The 23,849-nt window shown below is 31.9% G+C and overlaps 1 protein-coding gene across 12 annotated transcripts in view; it reads right to left on the minus strand.

The window, feature by feature from the left end:
* The window catches only part of LOC143640649 (uncharacterized), a 48,861-nt gene that overhangs the window by 22,064 nt on the left and 2,948 nt on the right, over positions 1 to 23,849 (minus strand). For 8 of the 12 annotated variants that reach the window (XR_013155057.1, XR_013155052.1, XR_013155053.1 and 5 more), the window contains exons 2-7: positions 23,676 to 23,795; positions 19,702 to 19,865; positions 18,133 to 18,219; positions 17,121 to 17,297; positions 16,543 to 16,706; positions 15,080 to 15,248 (exon numbers count right to left, since the gene is read on the minus strand). Coding sequence is in view for 1 of the 12 variants with exons in the window: in XM_077108304.1 (XP_076964419.1) it covers positions 15,080 to 15,248; positions 16,543 to 16,629 (256 nt within the window). In the remaining 11 variants the exon portion in view is untranslated. Of the gene's footprint in view, positions 1 to 7,488; positions 7,687 to 12,723; positions 13,383 to 15,079; positions 15,249 to 16,542; positions 16,715 to 17,120; positions 17,298 to 18,132; positions 18,220 to 19,701; positions 19,866 to 23,675; positions 23,796 to 23,849 lie in introns of those variants that run through there. The other 4 variants (XR_013155061.1, XR_013155060.1, XR_013155055.1 and 1 more) reach the window with 4 other exon arrangements.

Raw genomic sequence — 23,849 nt, forward strand, 5'->3', positions numbered from 1 at the left:
GTTTTTTTTTTTTGTTTTGTTTTGTTTTCTTTAATATACCTCTTAAAAATGTAAGCTTACAGTTTTTGAGAAACTGCTGCCTGTGGTGAAGGTCACTTGTGATGTCGCTTAGAGGTATTTCACTGCATTCATTCTGCATCTGTGTACTACTTATTGAAGAATTCCTGTGCATGATCCTTGGTCACACAGTTCAGTAATTCAAACTAACCAATGTTGTAATGGTTAAAAGAAATAATATCAAATTTCCTACAAAAGTTCCACGTAACCTCAGTTTGGGGTCCAGAATTTCAGAGCATTAGCTCATCTGGGTATGCCAGAATCATAAACCTGAGTTCTCCAACAACAATCCCCCCCACAAAAAAAAGGTATCATATTTCCTTTTAGGTGTTCTATGAGGGTAAAATGAAATGTTCTACTTACTATATTAGTACCTAATATACTATGCTACAGAGTGGAAACTAATGGACAAATGCCTATTTTAAAGTTCCTCTATGATAAGATGAAGACATCCTAAATCAACCCATTCTTTCTAACAGGAATTTTCTTTGATCTTTTTGTTGTTGATTTCTACACTGGGCAGTAGAAGGGCAAAGGAGATGCATGGGATGGAAAGTACAGGTCCATCAAAAGAGGTGTGCAGTTATAGGAAAGCCAGGAGAGAAGGTCAAAATCCGATCCTGCAACTTAGGTCAAACTGGAAGGTGTGGGCCTTCTCAATTCAGTGGGCAAGTTCATTTTACTCTTCAGAAGTGTGTTAACTAATAGGAGGTAAAAATGGAGGAGGTCTAGGTAAACAAGCTGGGGAATCCTGGTAGTATGTACATTTATATGACTGAGCCTAGAAGGACTGACTCTATCTCCTTATCTTTATAGTAGTCTGTCTGGCAGATAAGGTCTAATATGCTCCTCTCCAGAGTCTGGTTTGGCTATAGTGGAGAATATGGCTTAGTTTCCATGTTACCTTGAAGTCCTTTACAGAGATGCAAGGCTTAACAATAAAAGGCTTCTTCAGTACATTGAGAAAGAACCCTGGACATTTTTTAGCAACTTTACATTAATATTAGGTAGATACTCAATCCCCTTTCACCTCTTATCCACTTTCTCCTTGGCACACTATCTATCAGACAAAGAATAATTCTGAGTACAGGGGGAAAATACATGGGGGCTCACTGCATAAGACCTTCTACCACATTGGCACAAATTTCAATTGATTGCTGAATCAAAACAATTTCTCATATCCAGTCATGGCAGAGTGAAAATGTGATTTCTAGTATTCTATGCATTTATAAAATTACAATGTAACCAAAGAAAACCCTTATCCTTATTACTAGAAACAGTGGGGGCTATTGTCATTTGCTGATGAGGGGTGGGTTGAAAAGGAGGCGATGAGTTTGATCTTGAACACATTTTAACTGGGGTGCTACTATGAAGCCTGGTAAGAAGTTCAGGTGAAAATGAGCTGTAGAGAAAGTACAGACTGGAGCTCTGGACTCTGAAATCCTGTCAAAGAGGTATATGAGCCACCCTGTCTGTGGCAGAAGTAGAGAGAGTAGAATTGAGGTTACCAGGAGATCTGGAAAGACAGAAAAGAATAATGGAGGAGGATATCTAAGGATTCTCAAGGCCAAGAACAGACATTTGTTAAGTGTCTACTATTTGCCAAAAATTCTGTAAAATGTTTTATGTAAGATACTGAATTTAAGCCTATTTCACAGATGGAAAAATTGTGGCTAAAAGAGGTAAAGAAACATGTCTAAGCCTGCATAATTCTGGTAAGTGGGATTCAAATTCAATCCAAATGATTTACTTTAACAACATTGTGGGTAATATGGAAGGTGTGTAGAATTTAAATGGGGTTATAAACTAGAATTACAGATTTTATGAGAAATGGGTATAGCTGTAACAATGAAACTTTGAGAAGTTTTCCTGACAACACACTGTATTTAAAATGAATATAGTCAGTCATCCTTGGTATATATGAGGGATTGGTTGTAGGACCCTGGCAGATACCAAAATTCATAGATGGTCAATCTCTTACTTAAAGTGGAGAATTTGTATGTGTCTTCCTGTGTGCTTTAAATTCTCTCTAGATTACTTACAATACCAAATAAAATGTAAACATTATGCAATTAGATGTTATACTGAATTGTTTAGGAAATATGATGAAAAAATATGCTGTACATATTCAATACAGATACAATTTCTTCCCTTTACATTTTTAATGTACCACTGATTGAATCTGCAGATATGGAATTGAAGAAAATGGAAGGCCAACTTTTTAAATTTTGGATAAAGTGTAAAGTGTAAACAATAATACGATTCATGAATATCTGACACTGATTTGAAGGTGGTGTGTGGTACACTTCAAAGAGACTCAGAATGACAGTTTCGAGTTCCGTGCCTCTAATTTTACTATGAAACCTTGGGCAAATCCCTTAACTCCTGGTATTTATTTTCCTCATCTGAAAAATATAATTTGATTACGTACTTTTTAAGGTTTGTCTTCTGTCCAAGCTTTACTCTTTCAGTGATTAAATACCAGTACACTCATACTATGTAATTATTTGTTTTTATGAAGTTTGCTTTTTATCATTTTAGGTGGGCTATAAAATTCTTAAGGTTGGGGGTAGATTATAGTAAATACAAAATAAGCTGTATAGAGGAAAAAAACCCTCCTGAGTTCAGAAGATGAGGGTTTCTGAGGTCCATAAACTGATGATACTGATGCCAGAGGCTTTCAGTAATCTCTGTAAATTGGAGGTGATATCTTATGCTGTGAGAAAGAAAAATGTTGGGAATAATTACTGGTAGGATGAAAGATGTGAAAAACAACAAAACAAAATTAGAGCTGCTGTGAGTTTCAATGACTCTGTAGTAGCAAAAATTAGCAGTGCCCTGTGGTTGTTTACAGCAATAATGAATAATTTGGGTGTGAAAGCAGAGAATTCAGGTGTTACCCAAGGAGATAAGATCTTTTAGGGAATCCTGGCATTATTGTTAAAATGGCTAACTCTGGGACTGATGCTATTTAGGTGGCAAGTGAGGTTATAATGGGACTGAGGAATAAACTGAGGGATCAGGAAAGAGAGAAGAGATCCCAGGTCATAGTATCAGAAATGTTTAGTCAAGTTGATTGACAAAAATGCTGCAGCTAAAGAGGTGACTTGGAAGATGATATCACAAAGGTGGGGGTTGAAGTGGTTTGGATATAACAGCAATAAGAGTAAAGGAGTTTGGGATGTATATCATTATGATATACATAAGATTATTTGTTTAAGCTACTGTGATGGAACCGAAGATGGAGAGCTGAAGGCTATTAACTGGTGCTTAAGGAAGGTGGGGAAAGAGATCTAGAGATTGGGAGACACTTGAAAACAAATCTTATGTATAATGAAAATTAAAAACAACATAGATGGAAGAAGCAGGAATCTGAGAAGGAAGTGGTTGGAGAGACCCAGGGAGGTCTACTCTTACTGTTGGGAGTAAAAGAATCAGCCAACTCAAGAGTTTTAGAGAGAAAGGTGAAATGAAGATGGTGTGTGTATCTGCCTCTATTTCAGCAAGAGAACAAGAGAAGGGAGGAGAGAAAGAAGGATAAGGTGAAAGGAGGAGGCAAAAAAATAAAAAGAGACAGTATACTCTTGCTAGAACTCCTCCCCATATGGGAAGTGCAAGAGCTTCTGAAGTACTTGATTATACACAAGGGTAAAGCAAAACAAAACAGCAATGGCAAAAAACAAACCAGAAGAAAAAGCTGAACACAGTGAGAACTTAGAAAATGAACAATCTCTAGAAGGAAATATGTTTTGGGTGTGAGACTCCTAAAGTCAAGGTGTGCTTTTTGACTTGGATACATTTCATGTCCTCAACATTCATTTTGAATCCATTTCAAGAATTCCCTAAGTTCATCAATCTTGGTCTTAGCATTTAAATTCAACCACAGTTTTATAGTGCTAGAACTATTTTTGCATATCAGATTTATTCAAATCTACTGATATTTTTCTTCTTATCTTCTGAGATTGCCAATTATACTTTAAACAGCTAATACTTTAACTTTGACAATATCTTTATATTTTATAGCAAGTATTATGAATCTCATGCAATTATTGTGAAAAGATTCAAATGGTGAATTATATAAAGTCCAGTCTGTGTAGACAGTATGTATATATAATATAATGAAATATTTGTACAGTAATATATAGTATAAAACACTTTCACTAATGGCTATCATTTAATCCTTAATAATACCAACTATGAGGCAGGCATCAGTATTACATGCTTTCCACAGACAGGGAAACTGAAACTCACTATGTCATCCCTCTGGTTAAAAAAAAAATGGGATGGAGTTAAGGATTGCTCTCAGATCTACGCTCATTGCACAATAACCCATTACTTCTGCTGACTTGCACCCTGTCTTGTTTCAAAAGGATTTGAGATGGCTTACGTCTGATTCTCTTTCGTTTACATAGCTGAAATAATAAACTGCAGATAAAATTATGTGTTTATTTAATTATTATCTCTGCGAGTGAATTTAAAACTTATGTTAACATAAGTTTTAAACACATAAAATTTAAAAATTAATTTGAATCTACCATTGGTTCTAACTACATCTGAATATTTGATCTTTAGGCATTTACCTTTTGGCCACACCTGAATTCTGAAGTTAAATAATTCAAGGGTAGAATAGGAAAATTGAGTACTGTGATCAAATTAAGTCAGCTTCTGTGAAAGATAACTGAATCACTGACCTAGGCTATTAAAAGAAAAAAATGACATCATTAGAAGAAAAATGATACCATAAAAAGGTATATTAATAGATCTGGCTCTAAGATTTTTTATTAAAAATTTCTCCTAAAATCTAAAGTTCAATTTGAGAAATCTGTCAGTTTAACCCTCAGTGTTGTCAAGATTCTGGCTGTAGGATGCATGAGTGGAGCTGGACAGATAATGTTCCAGGCTTTTTCTACATAGTGGGCACATTCTATAGACTTGTACCCTCTTTTCCTCTTCTCTTGATCCTCCCTCCTCCTCCAGGGACCCCTGCCCCCTGTATCTCTTGGAGTCATCTTGCTGTCACAAGTGATTGTACAGGCACTGCAACAGCACAGGAAAATCATATCATGATGAATGTCAAAATGGCTTGTGATGTTGCTAATTCTATTCAGGTTAAATGATATGAAGATAATATACTGTTATCAGATTTAAAATAAAGGTTTAGTTAGTCCAGAATGAGAAGAAAATTGCATTGATTTATAAAAATCAAGTGGTTATTAATGGAAAAACAAAAAAGTATGAGAAACTGTCACAGCCAAGATAAGAGGAGTCTGAGACATGAAGAGTACAGTTAAGTAATGTTGTATTCTAAATGAAATTCTTGAGTACAGAAAAGATATGAAATAAAAATTAGAGGGTTATGAATGAATATGCACTTTTGTTGATAGCAAAAATAGCTTATTAATGTATATAAGCTACTAACACTAGAGGAAAAGCAGGTTCAAGGTACACAGGAACTCTATATTTTTGCCACTTTCCTGGAAATCTAAAACTATTCTCAAATTAAAAGTTCATTACAAAACAATAACATAACCATGGAAGTTTATCCTAGGCAGCTTGTTAAAACATTAGTTGTCAGACATCTGCTAGCAAATGCCTTTTTTACCTCAAGAGCTCCCCAAAGTTTTACAGTGTTGGGAAGACCTAAAAAAAGCTTTCTTGACAGAAAGGCACACTCTTTTAAAGGTTCAGGTCAGTTGCAAGTAATGATACAATATTTTGTCAATAATTAAAATGCTGTAAGTACATTTATAAGAATCTTTTCCAATAGCAACAGTTGTTCATAGTAACTTTTTCCTGAACTTGTACCCCCAGAAGGTTAGCATTCAGGAAGCTCAGCTGCTGTCTAACAAACTTAATTAATAAAAAAGTCATTTCCGAGCTGTAACTATGAGTAACAGCACTTCAAGTGTGCTAGCAAGCCTACAAGTTAATCAAAATGCTAATACAGTACAAATTAAAGTTGTGATTAACATTTCACAATAGCTGCTTAAGTGAATTGATCACACAAATTGGTTAAGCATTACTCATTTCTACAGCCCCAACCGGGAAAAGGGTTTTATGTGGGGATGCAGAGAGGAGCTTCGGGGAGAATGATCCTTCATAATAGCATCATATCCTCAATACACCATCATTGAATTGTCATACAAAAGCTTACAGGTAAAGTCACCCATGAGAAAATAGCCTCCCAAATTATATTATAGTCCTTGAAGGGAGATTGCTTGTAAATCCACAAGAGTAATTAAAGGTGTTTAACACTGCAAAATACACACATTTGTGTTAGTTTTGGACATGCTAAGTACACCAGCTCAGTGCTGCTTCCGTAGTGGGGAATGGTGCTTTCTTTTAAGGGGTGTTCTGGTCATTATCCTTTGGAGTTAAACTGTACCTTTGACTATCCAGGATGACTTTTCTCCACCACTGTGTGAATCTTTGTAAGAGTAAATCATTCAAGAGTAATCTCATTTCTTAAAACTATTTGCTTTTAAATACCCATTAATAAAACGTCATCAGGTTTTTATGGCAAGATCTTAGCTTCCGGAAATCTGGCCAGGAGAGCAGCCAGATTAGAGTTTACTCTGCTCTTTATGAATTTGATAACACTACACAAATATTTATAACAGAGACTACATTTATTGGTAGACAATTCAGATTTGGTAGAAAATCTTAAAATAAGTGAGAATCTATATACATAGAATAAATCTACCCTTTCCAAATTTTTCTTATGAAAAAACTAGAAAGGAAAAACTGAAATATTTATTTTATTCTGAAACTGATATCTACTATATGCCAAGCACTGTGCCAAAGTCATCTTAATAGTGATGCTACAGGTATTGAAAAGTTTCCAGCACATCTTAGGTGACACAAAACCGCCAAATATATGTTCAAACTATTGATATTCTTTGAAACATGTCATGATAGACATGTTATTGACTGATAATCTACATTTTTAGCAGAATGATTTGAAGAAGCTTTCTAAAGCCTGTTGTGCTACACTAACCTTTGTTTTCATTTGGTTTAATTATAAACATTTAAAAATTTCAAAGAATTTTACTAAGAGTAGTACTGAAGATTGCCTGTCATTTGCTGTATCAAAACATTTCTTGCAAGTATTGGATTAAGGATTTGACTAAGGACTTCTTTTGTTAAATTTGATACTACCTTAGGACTATTTTCACTGATAACTGCATTTGACTCTGCAATTCTAAAACTGACATTCTTCAATACACTGCCAATCCACTGGGCCTATGCTTAGTGCACACATAGGCAAATATTCCTAAAAGGTTACCTGAGCCCTGCTCCACAGCAGTTCCACTTCCTGCCATCATCAGATATTTCTGTGCTTCTTAACCTACTATACATGGGAAGCATTTGTCAATGAGACATAGACCTCTCTTAAAATATCATCAATTAAAAGGCCTTTTTTGAGTTTACCCATCTTTTGTTGTTGTTGTTGTTGTTGTTGTTGTTGTTGTTGTTGTTTTGGTGCTGCTGGGGACCAAACCCAGGGCTGGGAAACTGTTTCTGTGTCCTTTACTTTCCTCTTCTCCGACTCTGATATGTGTACATACATGTGCACACACATATATCTTATGCATCTCTATAATTATAGAGAGTACAGAAAAATATAATATTGGCTATGTGAAATGTAATATATTTTTAATTTATTAGATGTTGTTATATGAATAAGAATGTCAAAGTACTATTTTGAAATTTAGATTAAAAAAAAAACCCTGCCAATAAACTTTAAAAGATCTATTTTGCAAATTTCAGAAGGCTCTCTATAAAATAAAGAGAATAAACATTTTTTAATGTTAAGTCACTATGACAGCGTAAGGATATAGAAAACCTACTAACCATGAGAATCCTAAGATTTATTGAGTTCCCAACTTATTGTTTTACTTTATGACAATTAATAATGCTTCATGCTTGTAAGATATTGTTTTAACTCAGACATCAGGGGTTAAGTGATCTTCCTAAGGTTTCATAGTAAAATGACAGCAGAGGAAAATTATAGAGGTGGTGTACGAAGTCCCATCCATAAAGGACAGGATCAGGTTGCTGTCCCATGAATGCAGTATATAATTTTCAATCGCTAGGAGGGCTGAATCTTGGAAAACTGCTGAGCCAATACTTTCTATGACTAAGAGTACCCATGTATCTAAATGAGAACAAAGGCACAAAATTAGAACTATCAATCAGTCTTTACAGAAAATTTTAATCTGAGACAATTTGAGAAGCAAAATAAAAATGAGAGCAAGGCAGTTTAACCAATAGGATAAAACAAACATCTATGATTCTATAGTTATGTAACTAAATAAAGTAATAAATGTGAAAGAAATTTTTGCAACTTTATAGTGCAACTTCAGGAATGACAGAAATAGAAAATCCCAATAGTGGGATTAATGCAGATCTTAAAAAATTCCAGTCATATATTTTAGCTGTTCCAATTTTATAAAATACATTATTCACTAAAATAGCACTTGTTTAAAAAATGTCTCAAACTAGAGTATTAACTTTTCCTTTTGATTTTGTTTAATATAAGACAGCAGAATGCATTACAATGCTCCACCATGTTGGCTTAGGAAAGGACTTCCTCAATAAGATTCCTAAAGCACAAGAAATAAAATAAAGAATCAATTAATAAATCAATAAAAAGTTTCTTCACAGCAAAGGAAACAATCAAGAATGTGAACAGAGAGGCTACAATATGGAAGAAAATCTTTGCCACCAGCATCTCAGACAGAGATTGATCTTCAGGATATATACAGAAATCAACAAACTTAACCAAATAAATAAGTAAATAACAACAACAACAACAAAAACAAATAACCCAAATGACAAATGAGTTAAGGAACTAAACAGGCACTATTCAGAAGAAAAAATATGAATGGTCAAAAAATATATGAAAAAATGTTCAACATCTCTAGCAATTAGAGAAACACAAATCAAAGCTACACTAAAATTCCATCTCACCCCAGTCAGAATGGCAGAGGTTCATTTATACATTGTTGGTGGGAGAGCAAATTGGTGAAAATACTCAGAAAGCAGTCTGGAGATTCCTTAGAACACTTGGACTGGTTGTACATTCTGTGTCGAAGGAACTGCTGAGCTAGAGTCAACACTATAAATACAGAGATTTAATAAATTATGGTATAAATGTGTATTAAGAATTGTAATGCAAAAAATTATGATTGTATTGCACTGTTATTCCACTCCTTTCTTTATATCCAAAGGACTTAAAATCAGCATAGTACAGTGACACAGCTACTTCAATGTTTATAGCAGCTCAATTCAAAATAGCTATGATACCAACCTAGGTGCCCTTGAAGAGATGAATGGATGAAAAAATTGTGGTATATACACACTATGGAATATTACTTAGTCATAAAGAAGAATGAAATTATGGCATTTGCTTGTAAGTAAATGGAACTAAAGAATATCATGCTAAATTAAATAAGTCAGTCACAAAAATCCAAAGGCAGAATGCTCTTTCTGATACGTGGATGATAAGTCACAACAAACAGAAGGGATTTGAAATTCACTGGACTAGACAAAGGGAAATGAAGCAAAGGGAGGGGGTGACTGCAATAGGAAAGACAGTAGAATGAATATGGAATATCATTCCTATCCTCATATATAAATAAATGACCAGTGTAACACTACATCATGTACAACCACAGTAACAGTATCGTAATTGTAACAAGTTACAACTTATTCTATGTATGTATAATATTTCAAAGTATACTCTACTGTCATGTAAAAAAATAATAATGATAAAAAAGAAAAAAACCCTTTCTTTTTCATAATGTTATAGCTGAAATCAAAGAATTCTAAAATTTCAGAAATGATGGGGACTTTAGAAATGATTTAATACAATTTTTTAGGAAAAAGTTCCAGAGAAGTTGTGACATTCCTTGTGTCACACAATAAATTGGTAGTGGGGGTAGAACAAAAACCTGATTTTCTTTCTTTAACAAACTGTGGAAAAATTTGGAAGCCTCTGATTGATTTCATGTAATGAAATCATTATGTTTTCTTTGGAGTTTTATTTAGTTAAATTAAGTTTGCCCTGTTCCTACATTTATTCAAGGAGTACTGACAACAACAGAAAAAATCCCTCAACAATGAGAACCAGAATAAATGTGTGCAATCACAGTTCATCTATTTCATCAAGGAATAAAGCTCCAGTGAAGTTGTGAAACTTGCCATCATAAAGTATGAAAAAGTGTCTACCTATTCTGGATCACAGTCTCCTTTTCCAGCTTCCACTTTCCAGTAATGTAGACTTTATTGCAATCTGAGACACATTATGCTGTTTTATAAGCATATAAAATAAAATTAAATGTTTAACTGAAAAAAAGTAAGAAACTAACTACCCAGAACAATCTTCAGATTCAATATAATCCCTAACAAATGCCAATAGCATTTTTCTTAGAGATTGAAAAAATCTAAATTATTAAGGAACCATGAAGAACCAAAAAACCAAAAAAATCTTGAGAAAAAATACAGTTAAGGGCATTCTACTTCTTGACTACAAATTATAGTACAAAGCTTCAATAATTAAGATAGTATGGTGCTGGCACCAACATATACACATAGACTAACAGAACAGAATAGAGTCTAGAAATAAACAAACATCCTGTCACTAATCTAACAAGAATACCAAGAAGGAAAAGGACAGGTTTCAATAAATGATGTTGAGAAAACTGAACATCTACGTTTAACAGAATGAAACTGGAACCTTGTCTTAAACCATATGCAAAAATCATCTCGAAATTTATTAAAAACTTAGATGTAAGATCTGAAACCATAAAACTCCTAGAGGAAAACAGGGAAAAAGATCTTGACACTGGTCTTAGCAATGAGTTTTTGAATATGTTCCCAAGAACACAGGAAAAAATGGTGCAAATAAACAAATAGGGGTGCACCAAAGCTACAAACCTTCTACACAGAAAAGGAAGCCATCAATGAATTTTAAAAATAACATATGTAATAGGAGAAAATACTTACAGATGTTAGTAAGGTGTTAATATCCAAAACCTATAAGGAACTTATATAGCCCAAGAACAAAAAGGCTAAAAATTCTATTATAGAAAAAAAAGGTGGAGGGACAAATGAGGCCAATAGATATCATTCTGTTGAAATACAGAATGGCTAACAGACATGAAAAGGTGCTTACTTTCACCAATCATTGGGGGAATGCAGATCAAAATCCCAGTGAGGGCTGGGGTTGTGGCTCAGTGGTAGAGCACAGGTCAAGCATGTGAGAGGCCCTGGGTTTGATCCTCAGCATCACATAAAAATAAATAAAGAAAATAAAGGTATTGTATCCAACAACAGCTAATAAATAAATATTTTTTTAAAAAATCACAATGAGTCAACACCCCACATCTGTTAGAATGAATATTACTAAAACAATGAAGGTATTGGCAAGGATGTGGAGAAAAGGAAACTGCTACACACTGCTGGTAGAAATGTAGTTGGGGAAGCCATTATGGAAAATACACATGAACAGCTTTAAAAAATTACACATGGAAAACATCATCATCATCATAGGAATTCTACTTTTGAATACATATCCAAAAGAAATGATATCAATGTCTCAAAGACATGTACACTTCTGTGTTTATTACATCATTGATTAGAAAAGCCAAGATAAAGAAACAGTCTAAGTGACCCAAGAGGGATGAAAAAAGAAACTGAAACACAATGGGAGATCTTTCAGCTTTACAAAAGAAGAAAATCTTGCCATTTGCAATACTATACTTTGTGTTAAGAGAAATAAGCTGAAAACAACAAAACACTGAATAATTTCACTAACAGGTGCAATAATAAAAAGTCAAATTCATAGAAGCAGATTAAAATAATAGTTAAGAGGGGTGAGAGTGGGGGATATGAGGAGATATTGCTTAAAGGATACAAAGTTTCATTTATGTAGAACTAGTTCTAGACATCTAAGGTACAGAAGGGTGTCTGTATTTAATAATATCGTATTAATAGATTTGAAATTTGCTAACTAGATATTAAATGTTCCCACTGCAAAAATATGTGATTATCTGAAGTGATGGATATCTAGCTATCTTCATTCTATCAATTATTTTATAATGTATATGTATATTTAAGTATCACATTGAACACCTCAAATATAAATCATTTCTATTAAAAATAAAATAGTATTGGGAAAAATTTACTAAATATGTTTTAAAAAATTAAAAATCAATACTTATTTGATTCTGGTGTTATTTGACATTAATTGATAATATCAATATTTGGAGGAATGTAGCATAAATTATGTCTATATTTCCTGTGTATAATCAAAGTGTTTTAAAGCATTAGCATTTCATTCATATCCAAAGAATTATTATGAATCATTATATACCTAACAAGTACAGCTAAGAATTAATTACCTCATAAAAGAAGTACCCATGAATTATAGATATGAGGATGTGTGAGCACTATATACATGAGAAATTCACGTAGAAGACTCCAAAGTTGATATCAATTATTTTTTGCAACAAATTATTCTAGTACTGATCTGGAAAATTCACTGAGAGTATAACAAAGCTATTCACCAGGGTATGCCAGAATATTTGGACCTGGCTAGTTTAGAGACATTAACTATCTTTTCTAATTGAATATAATAAGCACACAATATGTTCAACATACCTTTGAGGAGGGATACTTGTTGAAGACTCTGAAAATAGCTAATTCAGCTGCAACAGTTTTTCCTGATCTAGTGTGTGCTCCAACTAGGACACTACAGTCTGTGTGATACAGTGTATGAAATATTTGTGTCTGCACAGGGTTAAAGTGGCTGAAGTTGTACAGGGCTTCATATGCTTTACATCCTAAAGCCATAATTGGCAAAGGCTAAAGATCCAGTAATTCTGAAAAGATCCAACAGTTACTTCTATACAATAACTGAAAAAACATGCATAATACTGAATACGGTATTATAAAGAATAACATTTCCTAATTATCTCTAGAGAAGAACATATTTAATATAAGTTCTTATACACCAGTGACACATCTTATTCAGTCACTACATTTAACATAACTGATAACAGAACACTTTTATTGAAGAATCCCCTATAAACCAACTATATATTTCTCTTCCAAAAAGGGAAATAACTTGAATAAAAGTACATGACAATATGTATGTTATGGTACAAAAATAAATCTGCCATAATTTGTAAAACAATGAAAACCTCAGACTCAGCAACTTAGTGATATCCTATCTCTCAAAATAATAATAATAATAAAAAGACTGGGGATGTGCTTCAGTGGTTAAGTGCCCTTTGGGTTCAATCCTGGGTACCTTGTCCCTAAAGGAAAAAAAAACAAAACAAAATAAAAAGATGACTTTAAGAAGTTATCTTTGTCCCACCCATTGCTCTACTCTATTACAAGGATAGCTGAGAGCTAACTTCATACTCTCTGTGTCTGATTATGATTGTTTAAATTTTCCATAGCTCTGGAAATCCAGGAAGGAGGAAGACATTGCATGATAAGGCATGCAATGTTAATCAAACATATTTTTTAAAATAAAAGACTAAAAATTAAACATTGTACAATGTCAAATGCACAGTTATTGACAATGTTAAATTAAGATGATCTATTACAGTGATTTTACCTAAATGGTATGTTTATACAATATCAGCTAATTATATAAATAGGTTGATATGTATTTGGTTGCTTAAGAAAGAAATTATTAAATTGGCATTAACATATAATGCTAATATATGTGAAATTAAGTACTTTAATGAAAGAAAGAAACCTAGCAATGATATTGGAAGCATATATTTTAAGTTAAAACATCATCACTTCCACATATTTTGAACTTATGAGATTCTAGATATCACATAAACACATTTGATGAAATAAGACCAGAAAGACCCTCTGCAATAAGTAGATTACTAGATTATACAGTCTCAATATCATTCTATTTTGATAAAATATTTTGGTTTTGCTATGCCAAGATATCAAAGAGAAATTGAGATGTAGTATAAAGAATCTCTCAATGAATAATATGAATAAGGTGTACATTTGACAAAATGAAAGATTATAAAGTCATATTTAGGTCTCCATTCACTTCTGAAAGGACTGTCAAATAGCATGCTATTTAAAGTAGTCAGAATAACATTTTTATTCTGAAAAGTCAAACAGTGTCTCTGAAATATACATGGGAAAGAAAATTTGACTCCTAATTTATGTCTGTAAAGTAAATTAAGGACCTCTGAAAATCAATACTCATCAATTATGAATTCTCAAAAAATGAAATTAGTATACTAGTTTTGAGATGTTTTTGAAATAGATTTCAGGGGTACTTGAAAGTATCACTGCAAAGATTTATTCATGAAATTTTGCTTTTTTAATAAATCAAAACAGAAAGGCATTTGTTCATTTTATGAAAACCTAGAGTTTATACATTACAACAATAAAAATGCTGCTGAATGCTCTTACTATATATCCCTTTTAATAATTTGTTATATATATACAAACATTCCAAAATCAAAAAAAAAAATGTGAAATTTGAAACACTTCAGATTTTAAACATTTTGGATAAAAGATAACCTGTACTAGAAATAAGTTTATGTGAATTGGAATAAATGTAAGAAAAAAGAGATATCTCAAAACTTTCACAGACAATACAGATTAAATGATAAATGACAATTACAATGAAAAAGGAAGGCTATATGGAGAAATAATGATTATATGTACAGATGAAAGTCCAGTAACAAAGAAATAGTAACTCTTATCATTACTATGGTTATCAGAATTGACTAAGCCTACTTTAATGCTTTTGGGGCTTAAATAAACAAAAATTAAAGGTCCACAATTTGACTATCTACATATACATATTTGATTTTGAAAATTTTGAACATACAGTTTACAAACAATTTTTCAAGTAAGTTGGACTTTGATTCAGAATAAAACAACTTTATACTTGTCAACATTAATTAAAATAACAATTTTGGGAAGTCAATAATTCACATCAACACATTAATGTTCAATTTGTTACCTGTATGGGGCTGATGCCTGTCTGGTAGAATCAGATGTTGGAAGTTGATAATACAAACAGCCTCTGCTCCAAACCGTCTATCAGAAACTGCTTGGATATAGTATTGGGAAGGCAAAGGTTCAAAAATAGGGATTGCAAATACCAGTAGTTGAGCTTCTTTACTAATGACCTAATGTGAAATAAAGTCTAAAATAAATAAAGTTCTTAGTAGTCAATTCTTAATAGTATCTATACCAGATGTAATAAAAATAAACTATGTTGGATTTCTAAATAGCTCAAATATTCAGGTACTACAGTAACTTGTAGGTGATTTCCTTCTGAGGATTATTTGATATAACAGAAGGTAAAAATTTATACTCACTTTATATTATGTATATATATATGTTATCATTATGACATGTTACCAGTTTGATTCATTATCAGAATTTTCCAAACATGATTCATGCAATTATTTCATGATTTCTATAATTTCAAGTACCATATTATTATTTCCTTAATATTTTTCTTTAAATCTGATCAGTATCTTAAGTGGAATATCTGAAATCTCTTAAAATATATATGTTACATGGTTATCAAGAAGATAAATGCATGAAAACAAAATATTGCTATAAAATACTATCAGTATCTAGTCAAGATTTTCAATCGGAAGCTTGCTTTCTCTTTGATAAAAAGAGAAATTACAAATAAAACATGAGTTAAAGATGTAACAACAATTGAGCCTTTACAGATAATTTTACAAGGAATGATCTTTTCACTAAGCAATTTATTATTTTGCAGGAAATTATTTTTACCCTCCGTATTTTATATATTCCACGCCTCTAGAAGCCATGCCTTAAACCATGGTAAAGATTATAAATGAATTTCTTGAACTAGGATCAGACTGAATAATCAATATTGTCACACTGAATCTCTGTGTTCCTTTGAAACAAAACAGGAAAACAGAACATAATAAAACTTTCATGGCACTCTGAAATCAGAGAGATAGTAAAAAACAAAAATTGTTTATATATTTTTTTATGATAGCTAAATAATAAGGTTATATTCACCTGTTTTAAGAGCTAGAAAATACTCTGAATGATAAATATGATCATTTGTAGGATCTCCCACCCAAATCCATCAGGGTTCTCCTACTGTCCCATGGACCTAGAATAAAAATTATCCTACTACTATGAAAACCATAACTCAAGTAACAGTACTGTTTACATATCAGCACCTATTAGTCTAACAACTTTTTTGATATATAATTTATAAAACAAAGTTCACTCATTTAAAGTATACTGTTCAATGGTTTTAACATATTTACAAAGTTGTACAACTATGAACATAATCTAATTTTAGAACATTTTTATCACCTCCAAGAGAGTACTTATATTCATTAGAAGTATGGACATGGCTATTCTAAACACTTTGTTAAATGGAATGATATAACATATGGTCTTCTGTGACTGGCTTTTTAAACTTACCATACTATTTTTATAGTTCATCCATGTTTTAAACTGCATCAGTACTTTGCTTCTTTTTATTGTCAAATAATATTCCACTGGACACATATATCATATTTTTTTTATATAAGCCAATCTCTCTTTTTTCCTTATATGGTCCAATACTGTTCAGAATTCACTTCTTCCTAGGGGACTCATGAAAATAACTTACTTTATTTCACATGATGGTTTAAATATATGAAGAATTATTTACAATAACAGTTTTTAAAAGTTATAAATTAAATGAGCTGTAGGTTTAGGGAACAATTTTCTTTCAGTATTCAATATTTAAAATCAGAGACCTATCATACTGGAATATATATATTAGGCCTGATATAAGATAGATTTGTTACTAAGCCGAACAAACCACTAACTTTCACCCCCAGTCCTGATTTACAAGCACAGGTTACATAAAAGATGTACAAATCAATATCTTTAATTCTAAGGAGAAACTGTAGTTCATAGAATTTCTCAAAGTAATGTATTCACAGAATAATAGAATTAATTCCTTGCTCTCTAGAGATAAACAAAGAAGAGAAAATGGGGAGTAAGATTCTTACCTGTGCAACATATGCAGAATCTGACATAAGGGAGAAACTATCCATCTCTCCTCGGCTGGTGGAAGCTTGAAGAAAGATGTTTATTTTCCCATAACTATTTTCTACACCTCCAGGAGCTGAGAGTTCACAAAAAATTTTTAATAGAGCATCTAACTCCTCTATTTCTTCTTCTCTGACCTAGAAGAGTCAATATTTTTATAGTAATATTTGGTTTGATTTATTTAAAAATCATATTGAATGTTTTTAAGATTGCCTTTTAGTATAATGTAATATTTTACTCTTGTACAGCTAAAACACAGTAATTTTCCCATAGGTAAATTATAAAATATAATATGAAATTATGATGAGGCAGGTACAATTATATTTATTGTTCATCACCAATATTAAAGTTGCCATTGACACATAAAAATTTGATATGCCACAAAAATTAAGTCATCTGACCTCACCATCTTTCAACTGATGAGGTTTCATTTTTTATTTGACCAGAGTAAAACCTCTGCCCAGACTGATTAGGGCAAAATTGATTATCTTCAAATGCATTCATTATAGTCATATATTTTTATATGGCATAATGCATTCATAGCTTAAAATTGTGAAGTACTATTTCAAAGTATTAAAGTTTTCACTGTTAATAACATTAAATTATAATATGGGTACAGAAATATTCATTTCTGTATTAGTTTGAATCATGGATTTTCTTAACATTTTCTTCAGTGAACTATATTGCAAATAAATCAAAACATATACAATATATTTTTGATAAATTCATTAACATACAACCTATTTAAATTTCTTGATTTGGGATACAAAGCAAAGCATGATGTTAGGTATGCTGTGATATTATTATCAAGAACACTGAGTTTTCTTGTACAATAGAAAACACTGCTGATACTCCAATATGCCATATGGCTTTTTTATATTGTATCAGGAAAAACAATTAATTTCAAACTTTCATAAATGAATAAATGTGTCTTTGTTGTACATATCTGACTAAAATTTCAAGTAATCTTACCTTGATCTGATCAAATTATTCTGCTTTGGAGACTATCTCAAATATGTCACCTTCTGTTTTGTGAGCATCGAAGAGTTCATTAAAGGTCTACCAAAGTAAGTGTCACATTTAATTAAAATAGAATATCAAAAGATATTATCAAATTTATGAAAGATTATAAAACACTCTTAAACATAGTTAAGAAAGCCATTAGAACCAAAAAAAGATCAGTAAAATCATCTAATGAAATCTATACTAAATGTCTAAAAATGTTCAACATAACATTCTGGTCTTGACTTCAGTATAGGCATATGGAAATCTGCATCATTTACTAATTATAAGCTCACATACATCATATAAAATTCAGAGGGAAATAACTAGACAGCATGCAATTCAAAGAGTCTCAAAATATGAATAGTGAGAATACACAGAAAAATCAGTTAAAGGCCATATGGAAAAGACAAAGGTACTACAGGGCCAGAGTTGCTGAAAAAGAACTGCAAAAAAAGATAGTGTTAGGCTGTAGTTTGGAAGCAGTCTACTAGCAAGAGGACAAATGAGAAAGGCTGTCTCATAGAGACAATGAGATGAGAGTAGGTGATATAAGGAGGAAGGACTAGGTCTGGGATTGAGGAACCACCAAATCACAGCTCTGAGATAATATGTGAAGAGGTCTTGCAGAAATCTAGTGTCATACACATATAGGTTATTCTGAAAAAATGAGGAAAACCAAGTAAGCACATAAAGGTGTTTTTTTGAAACCTGTTTTATATATAAGCAAATATTAAATCTACAAACCCGAGATTTCATATAAGCTGAGTTTTTCTTTTTGATGATTTCTATTCTCCTATTTTAAAAACAACTTTATGTACAAAAGGCAAAAATGAATTTAAGAAAAAGCTCAAAACACTATCTATTGAAAAAAGTATAAAAATTCAACTTAACCTATTTCAATCTCTTTCATATTTAAGCATTCTCCCAACAGGTTATCATTGTATTGACATGTACTGATATACGTACATGAAAACACATAAAGAAATGTATATGCTTTTTAAAAGTAAAAATATTAAAGTATCACATCATCTTAAACAGGACGTTGTTAAAAAGCAACAAATCCTCTTATAATTGTATGGTCAAAATTGGCCTTAAAAGTTTCTTAATTACTCATCTAGTACAAACAGGCTGACTTGGTAATTTTAGTAGTTTCTTAAACTCTTCTTTAGTGTTTCTTACTAATATGCAATTAAGTTTTCAACTTTTTATTCAAGGAAATAATTAAGCTATCAAGTCCAGCTTAAAATCATTCTGGCATACACTCTGTAAGACTCACCAATAGGCTTCAACTATTTCAGGTGTATGTAGTGTTTAGGATATGTTCATGAAACAGGATGGCAGAAGAGCACCATTGCTATCTAAAGTCATTTTTTTTTTCTTGTCATTACTAAAAGTATATTGCTGAATTCATATAAACTAAATGTATTTGCTCATAAGTTGCTTTTGTTATTTGGCATTATTAATATATTTTGAAGTCTAGAAAGTATTTGACTATAAAAACAAACATTTTTGCATTTGTTCCTCTCAGAATATTACCTCAATGGTACTGTATTTAATATAATAGTGGCTGGCGGTTCCACCCAAATCCGTTGAAGAAAAATAACCAGTTCTCTCTTCAAAATGAATCATCTGAGCTTTGTCTAGTTTTCATCCAACTTCAATGACTAACTGTTCTCGATGCTTCTTAATGTTGGGTCAATCTACAGGAAAGAAATATAAACACTTGATGTTTTAATTAGACTGTTAAAAACTTAATTTTGAACTGGTACTTTGAAGCATAAAATTATATGTATCAATGGTGTAAAGTGATTTTTCAATACAAAAATATATTGTGCAATATTTAAAACAGATTAAATACAACTATCTTTCAAACATTTATCATTTATTTATGGTAAAAACTTAGTACTCATTGATCAGTCTAACATTTATCATTTATGATAAAAACTTAGTACTCATTGATCAGTCTCTCCCCATCCCTCTCTCCAGCCCCTGGTAACCACCATTCTATTTTCAACCTCTGTAAGATCAACTTTTTGAGATTCTACACATGAATGTGATCAGGTGGTACCTGTTCTTTTGTACTTAGCTTATTTCACTTAACATAACAACACCCAGTTCCATCCCTGTTACTACAAAGACAATATATCAGTCTTTTTTATAGCTGAATAATGCACCATTTGTGTATAGGTATTAGATTTTTCTTTATCCATTCATAAGCTGATGAACACTTAGGCTGCTTCCATTTCTTTGTATGGATAGTGCTGCAATGAACACAGGAGAACCGATGTTCTTCAACATACTGATTTCATTTCCTTTGGGTATATACCCAGTATTGAAGCTGCTGATAAGAGATTTTTCAATTATAAATTCTGAAGTACATTCTATACATTTAAGAAACAACTAAAAAAGATTTTATTTGATTAAATAAAGAAAGCTTTAAAATTCATTAAAATTATCAATCCACATAGTCTTTTTGGATAATGAAACTATCAATCTGTACAGTCTCTTTAGATACCAATATTATTCTTCCATGATCTTATAATCTTTCAGGTTATAGACACAGGGAATCAGGTATAAGGAAAAAAAAAAACATCATCTTCTCCTTCCCACACTTAAATAGGCACTTTAAATTACCGAACCATACTTCTATTTTATCAGTCATTTGGGGATATGATGGCAAGAATGCTTTCCCCTGTCAAAGGTAAAATAAATGCATGGTTATTCCCTTAAAAATACAATTCTATTGTTTTAGTAATTTTCACAACTGTTGGTGGAAAAATCCATTTTGTCTATAATAATAATAGAAGCAAAGAATAAAATGAAGTTGACAGTGAACTTTTATATAGTTTTAAAACTATTATAATTTTTTTCTAAGTATAAATTGATATTCAATACAAAATACTAGCAAATATTCTTTTTTTAAGAGAGAGAGAGAGAGAGAGAGAGAGAGAGAGAGAGAGAATTTTTTAATATTTATTTTTTAATTATCGGCAGACACAACATCCCTGTTTGTGCGTGGTACTGAGAATCGAACCCGGGCCACACACACGCCAGGCGAGCGCACCACCACTTGAGCCACATTCCCAGCCCCCTAACAAATATTCTTGTTGCTATGTATATACATGCACAACCATACTGTACAAGTGCACAACCATACATATCTAAGTCTTGAAGATTAATCTCTTGTTATGAGCAATAATGTAAAATATGACCTTTAATGGGGTGTTGGAGAAGTAGTAAAACTCATAGAAATCTAATGAGTTAATACTTCTTCCATTTATTTTAACTTAGATCTTTATGGCAGCTTAAAAAGTTTTAAAAATCAGAAAAATGAGGCAAAAGGAAACCAACTGCAGATAAGTAACATAGCATCAAGAGTATTATCAGCAAATATTTGCTATAAGTGATACTATATATATCAGGTCCAAACTACTTGATTTGTTTTTGTCCATAAGAATTCTATAGATACAAATTTACAGAGCAACAAAATCAAAACATATAAGTTAAAGAAAAAGTTAAGATGTAGAACTGTAAAGGCAGTAAAACTATGAATCCTGGAATGAAACCAAATTCCTCTTTTTTAAATGCCAGAAAACTATGTTAAAGTTTTCATTATACTGCAAAAAAACTTTTGATATTAACCTAATACTTAAAAATCAATTGATGTGTTTATCTTATTCCAAGGGATATTTAACCCATGAAAATACATGTACTTGTTTATTTTTAGTCCTTCAGAAAATTTTCATTGTACCTTTAACTATTCTCACCATGATCATATTTGTGATGAGAACATTTAGAGACACATAATTTAAAAAGTGCAAGGTCTGTTGGGATTGTTGGGTCACAGCAGCACAAATCATAATAGTCAAATTATGTGACCAGTTCAGGTACCCATTAACATATGAATGAATGGAGAAAATATGGTATATGTACAAAATGGAGTTTTATTCAGACTTAAAGAAGAATGAAATGGCATTTGCTGGCAAATGGATGGAACTGGAGAACATCATGCTAAGTGAAATAAGCCAGACTCAAAAGACAAGGCCTTATGTTTTATCTCATGTGGAAGCAAGAGATAACTAAGGAACTAAAAAAAAACAGAGAAAGGGGGTGGGCAATGTCCCATGAAAATAGAACCGAGATCAGCGAAGTAGATAAAGGGTACAGAGGGAAGGGAGAAGGGATGGAAAAGGGAGGAACCGAGTGAAGAAACTGACCAAATTATGCTATGCACATGTATGAATAACCATCAGTGATTCCCACCTTTATGTGTGCCTATAGAGTATCAGTTAAAAATTAATAAATATAAAAATGTATGAAATCACAGATTATAATGCAGTTATAAATTGCTTATAAAATAAGATATCCATTTGAAGATCAGCACATATTTTAACTGAGAAGCAGAAAAGTAGTGGAATTCTATGTAAAGAAGACCCAAGTATGAAAACCTAAGAATTTCAGATTACCAGCTTCAGAACTAGTTGCTACTACTATTCTTAATGTTTCCCCCCTAAGTCTTAAGTTTCAACTCTTCCATGCAAAATCTACTGCACAAGAAAAGGAAAAATGAAAGAAAAACCCCAAAAGTTTGGCAATTGCTTTGATAACAAATGTATGTATGTGTGTGTGTGTGTGTGTGTGTGTATATATATATATATGTATTTACCAATACACACACACATACATACACTCTCAATGCATATGTATGTGTATTTATTTATCAATACAATATTTGTGTGTACGTATATTGGTAAATAGAGAAAAACTATAATTTTGAATTAGACTCAACCTCTTTGATTATTTTGACTTAACAGAAGTAAATATCATATGAAGATGGTGAAATAATGTTTTTATTACATTACAACTGAATTTTATCTGTAATTAGGAAGCATTTACAGTATATAAAGCAGAGTTCTAAAGAAAAGACAAGATCTGTAAGCCACATGGACCACACAACTATAAAGCTCATAGGAAGACCTGCTATCACATGTATCTAATTCTCTGTCTATGCACACACATTGAATCATGAAACTGACTTCAAACTTTAAACTGTTAAGACAATAATGCATTAATGCTGTCTTTTATTTCACTATAGGGAATAGAAGGGACATGACAGGAGGAGTAGATTGTATATAACAAGTGTATTTTTAAAAATGGTTTATATGTTTCCTTATATACGGTGATTTCTAAAACTCAATGTACCAGAGTAAAAAATCATGGTGAAATATTAACATCTAACAGAAATATACCTGAAAAATAGAATGATACAAATATCAACATTATTAATGGGAAAAGAAATTTAAATAAAGGAAAATAATTACAAGGAACCAATTTAATTTTTTTTAGTGTATTTTAAAAACGATTAAGGCTCTTTATTTTTCTTCTAGGTCCATAACTCTATTCAGATGAGGCAACAGTAGCAAATATTTATCCTCACATCATGAAAGGATTACAAAACTAAAGAGAAGGCTTGAGGTTTTTTTTTTAATAAATGAGTTTGAGTTTTCTACCTGATAAGCTTTGTAACTGATGCCATACACTAATGGATTTGCTCTCATCCGTACACAAAGGTAAGTGTAACTTATCCACTTCACTGCTTCTTCCATGTTTGTGACTATTCCCAGAGCAATCTGCAAATCAAAAATACAACAGAAATTAAAGGAATGCATTAAAGTCAAACATAA

Source organism: Callospermophilus lateralis, unplaced genomic scaffold (genome assembly GCF_048772815.1).
Source record: "Callospermophilus lateralis isolate mCalLat2 unplaced genomic scaffold, mCalLat2.hap1 Scaffold_43, whole genome shotgun sequence".
NCBI classification, from domain to species: domain Eukaryota; kingdom Metazoa; phylum Chordata; class Mammalia; order Rodentia; family Sciuridae; genus Callospermophilus; species Callospermophilus lateralis.